Source organism: Parasteatoda tepidariorum, chromosome 4 (assembly GCF_043381705.1).
Source record: "Parasteatoda tepidariorum isolate YZ-2023 chromosome 4, CAS_Ptep_4.0, whole genome shotgun sequence".
NCBI lineage: Eukaryota > Metazoa > Arthropoda > Arachnida > Araneae > Theridiidae > Parasteatoda > Parasteatoda tepidariorum.
In genome coordinates this window covers 37433713-37450425 of record NC_092207.1, presented here as the reverse complement: position 1 = coordinate 37450425, position 16713 = coordinate 37433713, and the positions used below count along the sequence as shown (strand labels likewise).

At 31.2% G+C, this 16713-nt stretch overlaps 3 protein-coding genes across 5 annotated transcripts in view; all 3 read right to left on the bottom strand.

Moving 5' to 3' along the window:
- Nucleotides 1-1270, bottom strand: part of LOC107444483 (nose resistant to fluoxetine protein 6-like) — a 38715-nt gene extending 37445 nt beyond the window's left edge. The window contains exon 1 of the mRNA XM_043056079.2: nt 733-1270. Within this exon, the coding sequence (XP_042912013.1) occupies nt 733-988 (256 nt within the window). The 5' untranslated portion in view covers nt 989-1270. The remainder of the gene's footprint in view (nt 1-732) is intronic.
- Nucleotides 1271-8621: 7351 nt separating this feature from the next.
- LOC139425430 (uncharacterized) lies at nt 8622-9188 on the bottom strand. Its single transcript, XM_071180313.1, has one exon. It carries the CDS (start codon nt 9186-9188, stop codon nt 8622-8624), a length of 567 nt encoding a protein of 188 aa, XP_071036414.1.
- A 456-nt stretch (nt 9189-9644) lies between these two features.
- Nucleotides 9645-16713, bottom strand: part of LOC122272401 (uncharacterized) — a 59407-nt gene continuing 52338 nt past the window's right edge. For all 3 annotated transcript variants that reach the window (XM_071179685.1, XM_043056080.2, XM_043056081.2), the window contains exons 6-8: nt 15784-15989; nt 10326-10386; nt 9645-9758 (exon numbers count right to left, since the gene is read on the bottom strand). In XM_071179685.1, coding sequence (XP_071035786.1) covers nt 10333-10386; nt 15784-15989 — 260 coding nt within the window. In that variant the 3' untranslated portion in view covers nt 9645-9758; nt 10326-10332. The remainder of the gene's footprint in view (nt 9759-10325; nt 10387-15783; nt 15990-16713) is intronic.

Sequence of the window (16713 nt, the reverse complement as noted above, 5' to 3'; positions counted from 1 at the left end):
AATAATAAATAGTTTAATTTTGACACAATTTTTAACAACACAAGGTCGAAATCAATAATAAATAGTTAAATCAATAATAAATAGTTAAATTTCCAATCGAAATCTATAATAAATAGTTAAATTTTGACACAATTTTTAACAATCACAAGGTAATTCATTTAATAAATTCCAATGAATAATTTAGTTTCCTCATATCTTTAAACAATCACAAGATCATTTTTTCTTAATAAATCGAAAAGAATAATCTTATTCATTTTAATTTTAAAATAATTTTTTTAAACAATTACAAGGTCATTTCTCTTGAATAATCCAAATCAATATTTTATTTTTATCATGAATTTTAAACAATTACAAGGTAATTTCCTTTTAATAATCCGAATGAATATTTTATTTTTTTGAATTTTAAACAACTACAAGATAATTTCTCTTGAATAGTCCAAATGAATATTTTATTTCCAAGATGAATTTAAAACAATTACAAGATAATTTCTCTTGAATAATCTGAATGAATAATTTAGTTTTAACATCATTTTTAAACAGTCACAAGATGGGATTATTGAATTATTTAAATGAGTAATGATGAACATTCGGATAATATCGAAATACAATCTAATTCTTGCATAGTACAAATTATATGCAGTAAGAACATTTTATAAAGTTACAAATGCCCTTCTCTTTCGGACATAATAACATTCATTTTCGAAGAAAAATAAAATTTAAAAATGAACTTACTTTTCAAAGCATTTGGATCACCAAAATTCGCTAAGTTCTGAATCTCTTTCATATGCAGACGACATTCTTCTGTTACATTTGAAACGGTTAAATAATTATATACATCATCTAAAAACGAAGCGTACGACGATGTCAAATTCTGAATCAGAGATTCTTTGAAATGAAAACTAGGTGAATGAGGCGGAAGGGCTTCCCCCAAAACAAACAACAAACAGGAAATCACCGCAGAGAACACCACTTTCGGATTCGATATCATTTTCACTTTTATTAGAGTATCGTTTTCTTTTTCTTCCCGCGTACTTAAAAAATGTTCACCTGCGGTATTCAAGTAGCTGGAGGAACAAATCGTTTAATGTAATGTTCGGAATCGTTTCCTTTTTATTTGTGAGATTTGCGTACGCCGGTGAATCAATTATAGTGGCATTCTACAAGGCCACAAGTTCGGTGACACAGTTAAAAAAGAATTGACTTTTATCATATAAAATGTTGACGTCGTGGTAGTAAAAAAATAAGGGAAGAGAAAAATGATTGCATAGGTGCTTTGTTGGCGAAATGCCATGGTTTGTGTTCAGGATAGTTAAACACGTGCTCAATTATGCAGTCAGATTATTTCGAGGGCGAATGGAACAGATAAGTTATAGATTTTACCTATCTATAGCGAGCATTGTAGCTATCTATTTCGAGATCTATATCAGATAATATAGTTAATTCCATCTTCGAATAAGTAAGAAAAAGTTAACGCAGACGATATATTACATTCTTTGTTGTTAGGAAATAAATGTTTTATAACATAGTTACGATTTAGAATTACGTTTTATTGCAGAAGTACCTCATAATATTTTCATTCCGTTTTTAGTTATTTTTATTTCCTCGTTTTAACAGCAAATGTTAAGTTTTTAATCATCAAACGTTCACCCAAGGTTTTTTTAAAAAAAATTCATAAAAAAATTCTCTTTCGGCAATTTTGGCAGATGACAAGATGCTTTTTTAGACGTTAAGAAATGATGAATTATATTTTATTACAGTCATTATAGTTTATTATATTTTATTACAGTAAAATTTTTTTTCAGTCAGTATGTTTCATAATGTTTTTAAGAATTTTATTTCCGTGTATTAACAGCAATTGTGAGGGTTTTAATCATCAAATGTACAGACTTTTTCTTTTAACTATTAAGTAGATAAATTAGGTATTGGTATATAGCAGTATTAAAATATAATTTTAAACTTGCTAACTAATTTTATTCTTTTTATTCAAGACAAGAATGCTAGTTTCTCCAAAATTTTCGAAAAATATAGTACTGGTACTATAACGTCTTATTTTTACCGCAACTTCATACGAAGTAAACTATTTATTAATAATTAAAACATGCATCTTTTGACATCCATAAAACATGCATGCAAACATGCATCCTAACTATTTATTTTTTTCATATTAATTTTTTCCCGCTATTATTAGTAAGGACAGATAGTATATAGAATAAATCCATGATGATAGAATGAATCCATGCCTTGTCCATGATTCGAACACAGAACCTTACCGATGAAAGGCTAGTTCCCTGACCCCTACATAGTCGGTCGTCATAAATAAATATAAAAGCATACATTTTTTTACCACTGACGAAAAACACTTAAAATATTTGGTAGAGTTGGCAAGTAAGAGAATTACCTTAAATATTTAAAAAGCATGACATTTAATTCCAAAAGCATAACATTTGTGAAATCGTTTTTTTTTTTTTCAATTTATTAAATATTAAGAACGCTTAGGATTAGAAATTGTTTTACAGAAATTGTGAAATAGTGCAATATTTGCAATATTGCGTAAAATTTGAAAGTAAATATTTATTTCCTGTAAAAAAATTTTAAAACAGAGATATTTTAACGCCGGGAGAGAGAAACGTTTCATTTTAGAAAATGTGGGTATTTTCAATAATTCTATCGAACTCAAAAGCGTTCAAATGTGATAAATTAAATTTGTGATTTGTTATAATTTAAATAATTGTCATAATAGTAATNTAGTACATAGAAGGAAAGAACATCCATGCCTTGCCTGGGATTCGAACCCAGAACCTTTCTGATGCAAGGGCAGTTCCTTGCCCCCTACACAGGCCAGTCGGCTCTCATAAATAAATATAAAAGCATACATTTTGCTACCGTTGACGAAAAAGACGTAAAATATTTGGTAGAGTTGGCAAATAAGAGAATTACCCTAAATATTTAAAAAGCATAACATTTAATTCCAAAAGCATAAAATTTGTGAAATATTTTTTTTTTTCAATTTATTAAATATCACAAGAACGTTTAGGATTAGAAATTGTTTTACAGAAATTGTGAAATAGTGCAATATTTGAAATATGCGTAAAATTTAAAAGTAAATGTTTATTTCCTGTAAAAAAATGTTAAATTATATATTTTAACGCCGGGAGGGAGAAACGTTTCTTTTTCGAAAATGTGAGATATTTTCAATAATTCAATCGAAATCAAAAACGTTCAAATGTGATAAATTAAATTTGTGATATGTAATAATTTAAATAATTTTCATAATAGTAATGGGAGAAGTACTTTTTTTTTTTTTGGTTTCCAATAAGTGTTAATATTCGTTTAAACAGTTTTCATTCGATCAACCGAGTTCAATTAACCGGAGTCGAATAAGTTTTTTCGGCTGCGACTCAACAGTCCTGATCATGTGACTTGTCTTAAAAACTCGAAAAAGATGAAAACTTCAATACTTAATCTATTTCAGTAAATTATCTATGAAATCGTATCGTCATTACCAAATACAGATAACGATTTTACCTTCAACTCGTTCGCTGACTTCTTTCCAAACTGTTAGTTTACGGATGTATAGTATGACAGTTTAACTTTCATTAACCCGTAGCTTTTGTTTCATTTTGAACAAGCAATTTTCGAGTAATAGATAATTATTATTTTTGTGAAAGTACTTTGAAGGCCACGGTAGTTTTCAACTCTTATGAGGAAGTCAAGAATGATCAACATTTTGAAGGGTATTGACATTTTATCATTTTGTAATATTGTGAGAATAGAGACAGCTTTTTTTTTTATTTATGTTTAACACCGAATCAATTTTAGAGAGGTCATTTGCCCCTTCAGTTTTCATTTTTACTAACTTTATGGGTAAAAATAAGTATATCTTTAGTATTTTTTTAGATAAAGAACACATGTTTTATTTCATTTTATAACCGTAGTTGAGAAGTAGACTCTTTTTAGGTTTAACGACCATCAACTTCGTAGTCTTGAAATTATGAGAAGAGCCCAGAAGACAAAGGATTTCTTAGATCAAACGTCGGGACAAAATAGCCTCTACGATAGAACAAACCCGCACTTGCGTAACATAAAACTACAAAAAAATCTACCACGTTTAGGCAAACGGCAAGAGGAATCAAACCCTACCCTTATTTAATGTAATCACTGTGGTCAGTGCGAAACTGGAGCAGAATTTGTATCGACCAACTATAGTTGGGATTCGATCCCGAGTCGCCTTTCTATCGCGGTTCAAGATTACATGTTTGCATTCTTGAACAAGCGAAAATCTGAATTTTTATCCATGATCTGCTGATATTTTTGCTGAGATTGAGGATATTTTTAAGTCGGCGCTTCTATCGGTGTAAGTCAGGAGCAGAATTTGTATCAACCAGTCATCGTTGGAATTTGAACCTGGGTCACCCTGTTGGAAGGCGAGACCTGAGCAGCAGCGGTTCAAGAAAACATGTTTAATTTAACATAACAGTTTATTATAATTTTATTGCAGTTTTATTGCACACCTATGGTTTTCCTAAATTGTATTTAAATTCTTTTACGCTCCCTCTTTTTTTTTCTCTGAAAAATAAATGTTTACTGCTTTATTATTCATTTATTTCCTTTTTATCCGTACATGAATTTGTCTCTTTATTTTTTTACTACTAATTTTCATTCCATTGCTTCATGAATAAATGAAATTTATTTATTTTTTCCCACGAATTTCCAGTCTAATGTTTCATGAATAAATAAAATGTGTCAATTGTTTGCCATGGATTTCAATTCCGTTGTTTTATTTATGAAGTAAATTCATCCACCCTCCCCCCTTAAACTTCCATGCCATTCTGCGCTTATTCAAATTCTCACAAATTTGTTAAACGGCTTTTTCGCAGATATATTTTTAAGCTGATACAAGTTCACTAATTAACTCACTACTTAACACACAGTAACTCGACGTGGCATGGACTCAACGAGTAGTTCGAAGTCTTTTGCAGGACTATTCAACCATGCAGCTTCAATAGATGTCCTTAATTGCGAAAGTATTGCGGGTGCAGGATTTTGTACACGAACTAACCTCTCGATTTTATCCCATAAATGTTAGATGGGATTCATGTCGGACGATCTGGTTGGCCCAATCATTCACTGGAATTGACCAGAATATACTTCAAACTAGGTTCGGTGACAAGGCGCATTATCATCCACTTGTTTGGGTATATGAAGTTCAGGAATGGCTAAAAGTGGTTTGCAAGTGGCTGAACAGAACTATTTTCAGTCAACGATTGGTGCATTCAGACCATAGAACCCAGTTCGTGCCATGAAAAAGCAACCCACTCTATTATGGAATCGCCATCAGATTGTACAGTTACTTGTTGATAACTTGTCTCTCGTGGCTTCGTGGGGTCTGCGTCACACTCGGATTCTCTCATGAGCTCTAGCCAGCTGAAATCGTGACTCATCTGACCTGGTTACATTTTTCCAGTCGCTTAAGATCCAACTAATATGTTCACGAGCCCAGGAGAGGCGATGAACGTGATGCTGTGTTATTAGTAAAAGCACTCGAGTCGGTTTTCTGCGACCATATCCCATAAAGCCAAATTTTGCAGCACTGTCCTAACGGACTCGCCCATTCACGTCAAAGAACATTGATACTTGCGGTTATTTCACACACTGTTATTTATCTGTTAACACACGTCACTACTCACACGTCGGTGGTCTCAGTCATCCATGGTGGGAGGTTATGCCTGAAATTGGGTATTCGTGTTACACTTTTGACACTGTAGATTTAGGAATGTTGAATTGCTCCAATGTTGATGCTCCAACTATCATTTCACATTCAAAGTCTGTTAATTCTCGTTGTGTCGTTGTCATAATCGCATTAGAAATATTCTCGGACGTACAACTTGAACATCAGAGTGCATGATCCATATATACATTTTCAATGCGATACTACTGCCATCTGTATATTTGCATATTCCTATCCATGACTTTTATCATTTCAGTGTATACTAATTTAATCAATGTATGATTTTTGTTTTATTATCATAAAAGTAACTTTACTGATGTGTATAATATCTTACTGTAATTATAGACTTTAATATTACTAAACAACAAAGATTGTGGCGGCTGCTGTTCATAAAGTAGTGTAAAAGAACATTTAAGTGTTTCACTGTACTTGAAAATATTATTGGTTTTTTTATGTAGTGGAACACCACTTGGTGTAAAATAGTTGCTATTTTTTTGGTGTTCAGATACAGGGACATTTTTTACACTGTACTTTAAATTGTATCGTAAAAATAATATCATATCTTATTGTTATAATAAATTTTAGTGTTGCTGGTCAACAAAAATGAGACAACTACTTTAAACTAAAATCAGTAAAACAGAATATTCGTGGTGTTTTACTGCATTAAGCACAAAAGAATTGATTGCTGCGAAACAGAACGTTTCGAACCCGTTAACGTTCTTTTCCTTGTTATTTGAGGTCTTCTCTTATAGATACTGAATTTTAAAACAAATTACCAAGCATGCAAAACATTCCAATATAATTGCAATGCTAATAATTAATATGGTTGGTACATATTAATTTTGAACTTTAAATTATCCAATATAATATTATTACTTTGCACACATCCACTTTCGGGCCATATCCAGGGTAACTAACTAATCAGACGCTCTTTAATACTGCAGTCGGAACGCGCAATTAAAAAGAACCCTCTATTTAGGCTTTTGCTTTCATATTTTGTAATCTGGCAATCTTACTAAGAAAATTATTTAAATCATTCTTGAAAGATTCCGGTATGTAAGTTCATTTGAATTCCTTTCTCGCCTTTAGAGATTTCGTTTTGTGTTCTGTTTAGTATTTTCTTTGCATTTTATTTTCTGTTTTTTGCTTGATATATTTTATTTTGTATATATTTTTTACTTAATGTGTTCTATTTTCGTTTACATTTTTTGTTTGAGTGCTCCTAACACTATCGTATTGATATATTTTGCTTTGGCTATATTGATTCAATATTAGAAAGCACTTCTTTTTGCGGATATAATCGCGTGAGCTGATGAAGAGATTATATCTTTTCATTATTTTGTTTTCCAGATTTTTAATTTTTCTAAAAAAAATAAATTAAAAAAAAATTTGAATGTTTTTAAAAATATTTTATTTTAATAACTTTTATTCTTTTCTTTTCATTAATATTTAAAATTTTCCATGTTTTCTCGACATTTTTTAAAAACACTCCGCTCCGCTCACCAACCCCTCTGTACCGTTACCCCTTTGGCTGTGATCTCAAAATTTAAATTTAGTAACGGTTACCCAGGTTATTTAGTAGACAAATATCTAATGAATTACAGAAAACTTTTAACATTTAAAACTCATTTTTATTGCACCTCTAAATCTTCAAAAACATATTTTCACACATTTCCAACTGCTAACATGGGAATAAACATTTATACATTAATTAAAACAAAAATGCAACCTTAAAACACTCAAGCATAACCTTCAATTTCTACAGTTCAAAAAAAGACATTTAAAAAATAAAAACTGCCTTTAACATTACTAAAAACACAGACTTGGTTTATGATATCTATAAATCACACTTAAATACTGATTGTTCTCCTACACAAAAAAACACCATAACAGTTCTGAATTTACGGTAAATGATTCCTCGAAAATCTTAACGAAATAAAATCTAAAGTTTTATAAGTACCCTACGGAATTTACTGCTTTCACTCTGGAACCGCCCACCGGAAAGGTAGATGAACTCATGGACAAACTCCTCGGCTAGGATCTCGAAATTTCTCCAGCTATTCTAATTTCAAGCGACTTAGGCATGTAGAAGGGGGACACCGGACGTCCAGCATAGATTCCTTCGGACTTGGCCCATCGTCTCAAAGATATCGGCTTTTGGCTAATCCCGGCAGTCCTTCCCGCTAGAGACTTCAGTTTAGCTTTCCCTAAGGTTACGATCCACCATCTCCGAGATACTGTCACGAACCACTCCTTCAGCGGACAAACTCCGTATCCCCAGGATACTGCTCTGGTTAACTGCTTACTACTGGTACTGCAACTGCTTTTAGCCACATTCGTTGCTTCTCTTTTATCCTCCCTTCAACAAGGCGAAAGAATCTAGACTGACCTGTTTACCACGTCCAGAGTCATCCCGCATCCGGCGGACGTCAGAACCAAAAAAAAAAGTTCCCTGAGAAAAAACAGTCATAAATCCACCAATACCCTATACAAGTTATAATACCATCCTCAATAAATATTAATAAATTTAGTTACATAGATTTCACCCCAAAAATCCCTTTTTAAAAGACTAATTCAAAATTTCTAAAGAAAATATCATTATGATTGAATTTAAACTTTACCATAGTGGTGCCATCTACAGACAAATAATCTATCTTTAAAAGTATTGAAAAAAAAATCTATAATAAATTTCAATTTATTACACCTCATAATTGCTGCGCAATTACATTTTTGTTTGCTTCGCGAACAAAATTAAAGTCGTCTTCCTGGAGATTAGCTAGCAATTTTTCTGCACCAACATCACATAGAGAGAATATGATAGGAATGTAAAATGTCAGAGGTGCTTGTTATCAGGATTATAAACTTATATAAAGCAATTTTAATACAAACAATATTATAAACTTATATAAATTTGAGCAAATTTGTGATTTTGATTATTTGGAGGAATCAAACTTGTTGTCGCAGTAACAGTGACATCACCTTTAAAAGTAAGACAACTGATACCTTTAAAAGAAATTTCATGAGATGGGCAAAAAGCTGCCATCTCAAATGCAGAGTTGTACGATCGAACATTCTGTTTAAAGTTAATTGCATCAGAATGGCTACCAAGTAAAAGATCTTTTAATACTTCTGGATATTCCATATTGGCGAGCTCAACTTTGCCATGATGGCAGCAATTAAATTTCGTTCTGCCATGCTCTGCTGGAAACGAAAGAGCACCACAATTTACGCATTCATTACTTAATGTTCCAACGGAAAAAGGGGGTATAATGTCTGATAAAGACTCACCAAGGTATTCGTTTTCATTTAAACGTCTTGACTCTTCAATGTTTCTTTGCCGCGCATTCCGCAGTCGCGTATTGATAGTACTACGATTATTTTCCAGGTAATTTTGTGCCGCTAAATTATGTTCAACTGTATGTCGCTGTTGATATAGCCTAAGATATTCACGGCGATCCATTTTTTATAAAAGATATAAGTATTTTAAAGTAAACTCTGTTCAATATATTTTGATAATTTGGAATGTAGATAGTTTTTTGAGAGAGTGTTGATTCGTGCTTCCAATAACTCTACCCAATTTATCAAAGCTATTAAAATATATTGGAGTTCTAAAATCTTCCTTTTTATAAACGTAATAGTAGTGTTTTCTTAATTGTTTGATTCGAAGTCGTCTGAGTTTTATTTGAGGTCAATTTGTATTTAGTATTTTTTGGCAGCATTATTAAAAATTAATACCTTTTCACACACATGCGTTCTCAATTTTGATTGGCTGTTTTGTGCGTTACTAACCAGAAGTCTTCTGTGATTGGCTATGTGTTATCTTTCCATTCTCTTCTTATATGCCACCATTTTGGCTGTCAAGATACATTGAAACTTTTTACTGTGTAAAAATACTACAGAAAAATAAATATACATATTTTCAATATAAAAAATAGTTTTTTATTTTCAATTTTGACAAAAATTTACTAAATGTTGGACATGGAACTGTGTTCTTCTTAATGGTCTCCATCATTAAATTATCTAACTTTACCTGAAAAATGAATCAAAATACAATGTATGATATATTGTCATTAACCCATCGTTATTATAGTTATAGCTACCAACGTTCACCTTTTTCACGAAATATTATACCCTTTGTTAGCAAATTATGTTTTATTATATTATATGTTTCATTAAGTGTTTTATTCTTGATTTGATGAAATGTTTTAAAAGGATTTTAACTACTTTTATGTTTCATTTAATTAAATTTTGATTATTAATGAACTTCTGGTAAAAATTAAACAAAATAACCAAAGATTCTAAAAGCGTTAGTTTTTAATTGTCTGCCATTCTATAAAATATTATGCAAGGGCTAGGTAATTAGCAACCCTGTTATCATATGATACTAATATTTGAATATCTTTGACTACCACTAGGAGAAATCTTTTTTGTAAAGAGCAAAAGTTGGCAGGTATGTATTACAAATAAAGTTAACTTTAGAGAATAAATTTTTAAACAACAGTTAAATATTGTAAAAATATAAACATTTACTAATTTTTAAATTAAAAAAAAGTATATTCTAAATGTATTAAATATTCAAGTTTTAAAATGTTCTTACCAATATTTTAGGGATCAGTGCTTTTAGCTTTGTTAGCTTCCTCTGCAAGCCAGTTGGACCTCTAAGGAAATTTCGAAAAAAAAGTTTATGTCTCAGCCTAACAGTAGAAAAAAAGATTTAATTTTCATGGAATTAGTTTTTCTTTATTTTTTGTTAGTATGCTTTAAATAATGTAAAAGCTCAAAGTTTCTTTTTAACTTTGGGCTTAAAATTCAGATAATTTAAAAACAAATTTAAAAAAATTAATATAATTTCCTAAATACTATTTTCACTGATACCAAACTAGTCTCACTATATTAGAGATGAGTTCGAGCTAACTTTTTTGGCTTTTGGCTCACTTTCGAATTAAGTCAGTATCAGTGACTTAATTCGACTGTGAGCACTCCCTACTGTCTATAACTTAATCAGCATTAAATACAGAATTCAATTCATTTTTAGCATTATATATAGTGATTTAATTACAGCATTAAATTTAGCTAATCAATTATAGCATTAAATACAGAATGCGATTCAACTGGCTAATGATAAATAATGAAAGAACTCTGGAAACAAAAATAACCTTCATCGATCTATGTAATGATGATGATAAATTTTAATTATCTAAAATTCTTAGCAAAGCCGAATAGTTATTGTAGTAATATTTTATTTACGTCATGCTAGAACTGCGCAATGGGCTATGGCGACGGTCTAAGAAACATACCTGAAGATGATCCGAAGACATACATGTCATCACAATTTTGATCCTCTGCAGAGAGCTTGGCTCCCCACTTTCGAAGCCCGATAATCTGCTCACGAATTTTAGCATTTTACGATAGAACACTTTAACAAGGACTGATACCGCGTACTCTCGGCCCTTTCAGAGGCTGATCAAAGTGGTTACTCATCCGCTATCTGACTGCAGCCAGTGATTCTTAAATTCGCTGGTCTATTATCCGTGTCTTATGATCAATCCACTACGAGACAATAAAACTTAATGGTGATAGATAATTGAGTTCGAATTTCATATTCACAGCCGCCAGTCCGGAAGTCCAAGCGTCTTATCATATTATTGGTAGTGAATTAACAATTTAGATAAGCTTAATCTGTTTAATATTGCCCCATTTGTTTATTATTGCATTTAATTTGTACTCTCGGTTCCTTCAAAGGCTGATCAAGGTGCTTACTGACACGCTCACTGACTGCAGCCAGTGATTCTTGACTTCGCTGGTCTATTATCCGTGTTTTATGATCAATCCACTAAGGGACAATAAAATCTAATGGTGATAGATAATTGAGTTTGAATTCCATACTCGTAGTGGCCAGTCCGGAAGTCCAAGGTTCTTATCATATTCTTGGTAGTGAATTGACAATTTAGATAAGCTTAATTTGTTTAATATTGCCTCATTTGCTTATTATTGCATTTAATTTGTACTTTCGGTCCCTTCAAAGGCTGATCAAAGTGGTTACTCACCCGCTCTCTGACTGCAGCCAGTGATTCTTGACTTCTCTGGTCTATTATCCGCGTCTAATGATCAATCCACTATGGGACAATAAAACTTAATGGTGATAGATAATTGAGTTCGAATTCCATACTCATAGCGGCCAATCCGGAAGTCCAAGCTTCTTATCATATTCTTGGTAGTGAATTAACAATTTAGATAAGCTTAATTTGTTTAATATTGCATCATTTGTTTATTATTACATTTAATTTGTACTTTCGGTCCCTTCAAAGGGTGACCAAAGTGGTTACTCACCCTCTCCCTGACTGCTGCCAGTGATTCTTGTCTTCGCTGGTCTATTATCCGTGTCTTATCAATTCACTATGGGACAATAAAACCTAATGGTGATAGATAATTGAGTTCGAATTCCATACTCATAGCGGCCAATCCGGAAGTCTAAGCTTCTTATCATATTCTTAGTAGTGAATTAACAATTTAGATAAGCTTAATTTGTTTAATATTGCAAAATTTAAAAACTAACTGCACGCTTAGACAGAGATGTTATATAATATTGCATAACTTCTAGCATATAATTTAAAAATATCTACAGAATGCTATTTAGTACCCATTAATAACGAAGCTCCTCTTGACAAGGGACCTTAATTGTATAATATGGTGAACTCAAATTTTCGGTTTAATCCGAAATAATTTTTAAGAATTAAGTATTTAAGTGAACAGTCTTTATTGCTTTTGACAGGGTCGTAAAAATAGGAGACTTGATGCTTTTTGGCTTAATAAATTTCTACTTAAAGTTATCAATAAATTTTTTATTTTACTACCACTGAGAAAAAAAGTCGACCTGAAAGTGAGAATGTTAGAAGCCATGTAAACGTAAAAGCTTATTTACGTCACATTAACAAATAAATAACGCGTGAAGATAACTGGGAAAACATATAAAATAATGTGGACTAAATACTAATCAACCGTCTCGTGAAATAGTAATCTTTAGAAAACTTTTTATTAAGTCATGTAAGAAGTTTAGAAGTTGTTCGCCTTTTACACATCTGTGAGAAATATTGGACAGTTCTTATAGTGTCACAATTAGAGAAACAAAACACCTTTTATTACATACTTAATGCTATTCCAGACACACAGTATTATTATTTATGTTTCAAACTTAATTTAAAGCTCAATGCGTTTTCAGAGCTAAATTGGTAGGCTAAAGAAGGAAATATCTACTTGGTTTGAACATCTATGTACTGCAAACAAAATAAACGTGCTATCTTTAATAACTTTTGAGCTACCAATTAGATTTTTATTCAGTTAGTTGTTAGGCTATTAGAGAACTTAACAACTAACTGAAGGTGTATTTTGAATGGTGACTTCCTGATTTTGCAAAGCGTTACTGTTCCATCTTACTCTAAAGCTATTTGAGCTTCTCAGCACAGGTGAGAAAATTTCTTGTTAAGTGTTGTGTTGTTAAGGGATAGAAAATAAGGTTAGCGTTACGGCTAGGAAACACCTAGCAAAACCTGTCTAATATTTCAAAGAAATCTTTTAAAGCAGGTAACTGTTACCATGGAGGAATATAACTATTTTAACGCAAAAATGCACTTATTTTTAAAATCCCTTTTCTTACATTTTCATTTTTTAAAGCAGTACACTAAGCAAAGCATGTCTTTTAAAAGTAAGCAATAAATATACAGGGATATTCATAATTCCTTCTGCCTGTAAACGCTATTTTTCTTTACTACGACTGGCTTCAGTGGTACATGTTATTGCCATCTACTGGCGACTGCTTAAATTAAAACTTGAATACTTTCGGAATAATACCATATGTTCTTTTTTGCCATATTCGCCTTCGTTTCTTTACTATAACGCTTCGAAACCCCGGAGGGAATTATGAATAACCCTGTAGAAAGAAAGCAACGCAAGCAATAAATATAAAATCTAGTCAAACTAATAAACTTATAATGCAAACTTATAAGGTATTCAGTGCGTAAAATAAGAAACGGACCATCCTGAATAACATTTGATCTAATAAGTAGATCTTCACGTTTTAGGATTCAATCTTAATGGCTCGAGGAGAAGACTTAAAATGTGCTAATTAATAAGTGCAGACGATGTTTTAAGTTACGAAATCAAACACAAAAATGTACTTTCTCTGAATAAGCATACTTTTTTTCAACGAATTCGGATTTCTTATCACCAAAGTATAGGGGTTAGTATCTGGGAAATATGGTTCGAATAGTTTGGTCAGGAGAACGGTCTAAAGTTTAGATCCCTTAATGTTAATTTTTTGTTTTGTGTAATTCTCCATATCTCGAGAACTTTTAAAGAGAATTAAAAAACTTTGTTACTTAATTATAAAATTCGTTTATCCAAGGATAATTCCATGCAAAAAATAACTTACACTAAGTAATTTGTATTATTTTATTTAATAAAAGTCGAAAAAATTTTAAATTTTAAGGTATACAATTTTCTACATTTTAAATAATGTAATTTTATATAACGAAATACAAATATTGAAGGAAAATCGGTCGAATAGTTCCTGAAATATGGAATTTTAAAAATGTGATTTTTTTTAAAAAAATTTGATTTCTCGGGAACTATTTGACCGATTTTGTTCAGGTTTTGTATTTCGCCACGTAAAATTATATTTTTTAAAATGATGTAAAAATTTGTTATGATGGTATGTTTAAAGTATTTTTGTTAGTTATTTATGGGCACAATTTTATTTAATTTTTTTTTGGGCACCGCGTTTTAATTTAAATAATCTCATTCTGTATTTTAATCTATATTTTTACTTTAATCAACAACCCCATCTGATTTTCACTTACACCCCTATCCTTCAACACCTTCCAATATTTTTCCTTCACCCCTACTTCTTGAGAATGGATTCATTCACTGGTGTGAATAGTCAAAACGATAGTAGCGCCACCCTTTGGTGCGGATGAATACATGAGCGGGAGAAAAGAGCGGCAATTCGTTTTTTAGACATTCCTGCTGCTGACGACTGAGGTTGAACGTGATCTGAGGGATGATGCGGGGTGGCCGGCCACGCGCGCTTTTAGGATAAGTCCTTTACCTTTTTATTTTTTATTTTTATGTGCCCGTAATTTCTTTTATTATTATTTTATTTTGATATGATGTTAACTAAAGAAAAATGATTATTTTTAAATAATCTGTCTAACTGAAGTGTAAGTCATATAGCAGTAAAGCAACTCCTTTTTAAATTGTAAACTAATTTTACTTATGATTAAGTCTTTTAAATAAAAATATTTAGTCTAGATTAGTTATGTTGTTGGATGTGAATCCTTTAAATTTAATTTACATTCAGCTCATCAAGATTATCATTGCAGTAATAGTAAATGTGCTAATAATTTTAAATTAACTTAAATTACTTCTACTTGTTATATCTGGTAAATTTTGTTAGTTAAAGTTAAATGTTCTCACAACGCAATTATTTTTTAGAAAATCATTCTTGATTCCTTAAATATACTTTTTTTTCTCTATTCAAAAATAAGATATAACAAATTGCATGCCTTACAATACAAAATTAGTTATGACTATTATTAAATACAGTAATAAAAAATAATGAACATTTTCTGATATTTATATTTTGTATGGAATTATCTTTGGATACACAAATTTTATAATTATTTGCAAAAAGTTTTAAATTTTCTTGAAAAGTTCTCGAGGTATGGAGAAATACGCAAAAAGTAAGTTTAACATTTAGGGGTCCTAACTTTGGACCGCTCTCCAAATCCGTCGAAAAAAGGATATGTTTATTCAGAGAAAGTACGTTTTGTGTCTGATTTTGTGACTTGAAATTCCGTCTGCACTTATTAGCATATTTGAGGCTACACCTTCGAGCTATTAAGATTGAGTCCTAGAACGTGAAGATCTAATTATTAGATCAAAAGTTATTTAATGTGGTTCATTTATTTTTTTTTGTACAATGTACACCTAAAAAAGCTGCGGTGGCGAACGGAACACGCATTCAATATAGAGAGATGTTGCTATATTAGATTCTTAACCTTTTTTCTCTCTGGTTCCGGGTCCGATTCGACGACTTCAATGAAAATCGAGCTATCGTTATCACCTGCTTGAACAATTGATTTCTGTACGTGGTATTTGTGACCATTCACATCCACTTCTTCTTCTGAAGTAGTATTGACTTCCATTGTGCCATTCCCATAAACAGTATCTTCGACAGTTTGACGAAAGGCTTTTTCAATGGCTCCTGTAAGTGAAATATGCCTCTGATTATCATAAGCGCATTAAATTAAACTTATAAGTTCAAGAATTATATAGAAATTTATAAGATTCTCTACTACTTTAAATTTAAAAATGAAATACTAAAAACCATTCTTAGTTGTTGACAGGTCAGCTAAAGTGGCCATATTTCAGAAAAATTTAAAAATCGGCAAAAAGATTGGGAACACAAAATGTTTTAACTAATTACTAGAGACCAAAAATATTTATAACTAGTGGGTTTCGCCCCCTGCTCGCTAACGCTCGCCAACCCCCGAAAATTGCTTGTAATCTTGTATGGTTTGCTTCGCAAACTCAAGCTCGCTTCGCTCGCTACTAACTTAGGTGCATTGCAAATGCACAAAATTCTAAGAATTCAAAACAATCATTCAAATCCATATAACAACTTTTTTATTTTAAAAAAAAACTACATCTTTTTAGTAAATACTTAGTCATTAAAATAAATTTTAACTCAAATAAATGACATGTAATTCGTTAAACCTATTAGAAATGTGCTATAGTATAAAATCTTAAAGCGTAACAGCACGACTGAGACTCATTTTCAATGAATAACTAATAACAATAATAAAACAAATAAATTCGTGATATAAATCAAAAATCGTCAAATAAATTCGTAATATATAAATTCGTGAAAAAAAGCGCTTTCGACAAAATACTAAAATAGAGATCTATCGACAAAGACTACTCACTTC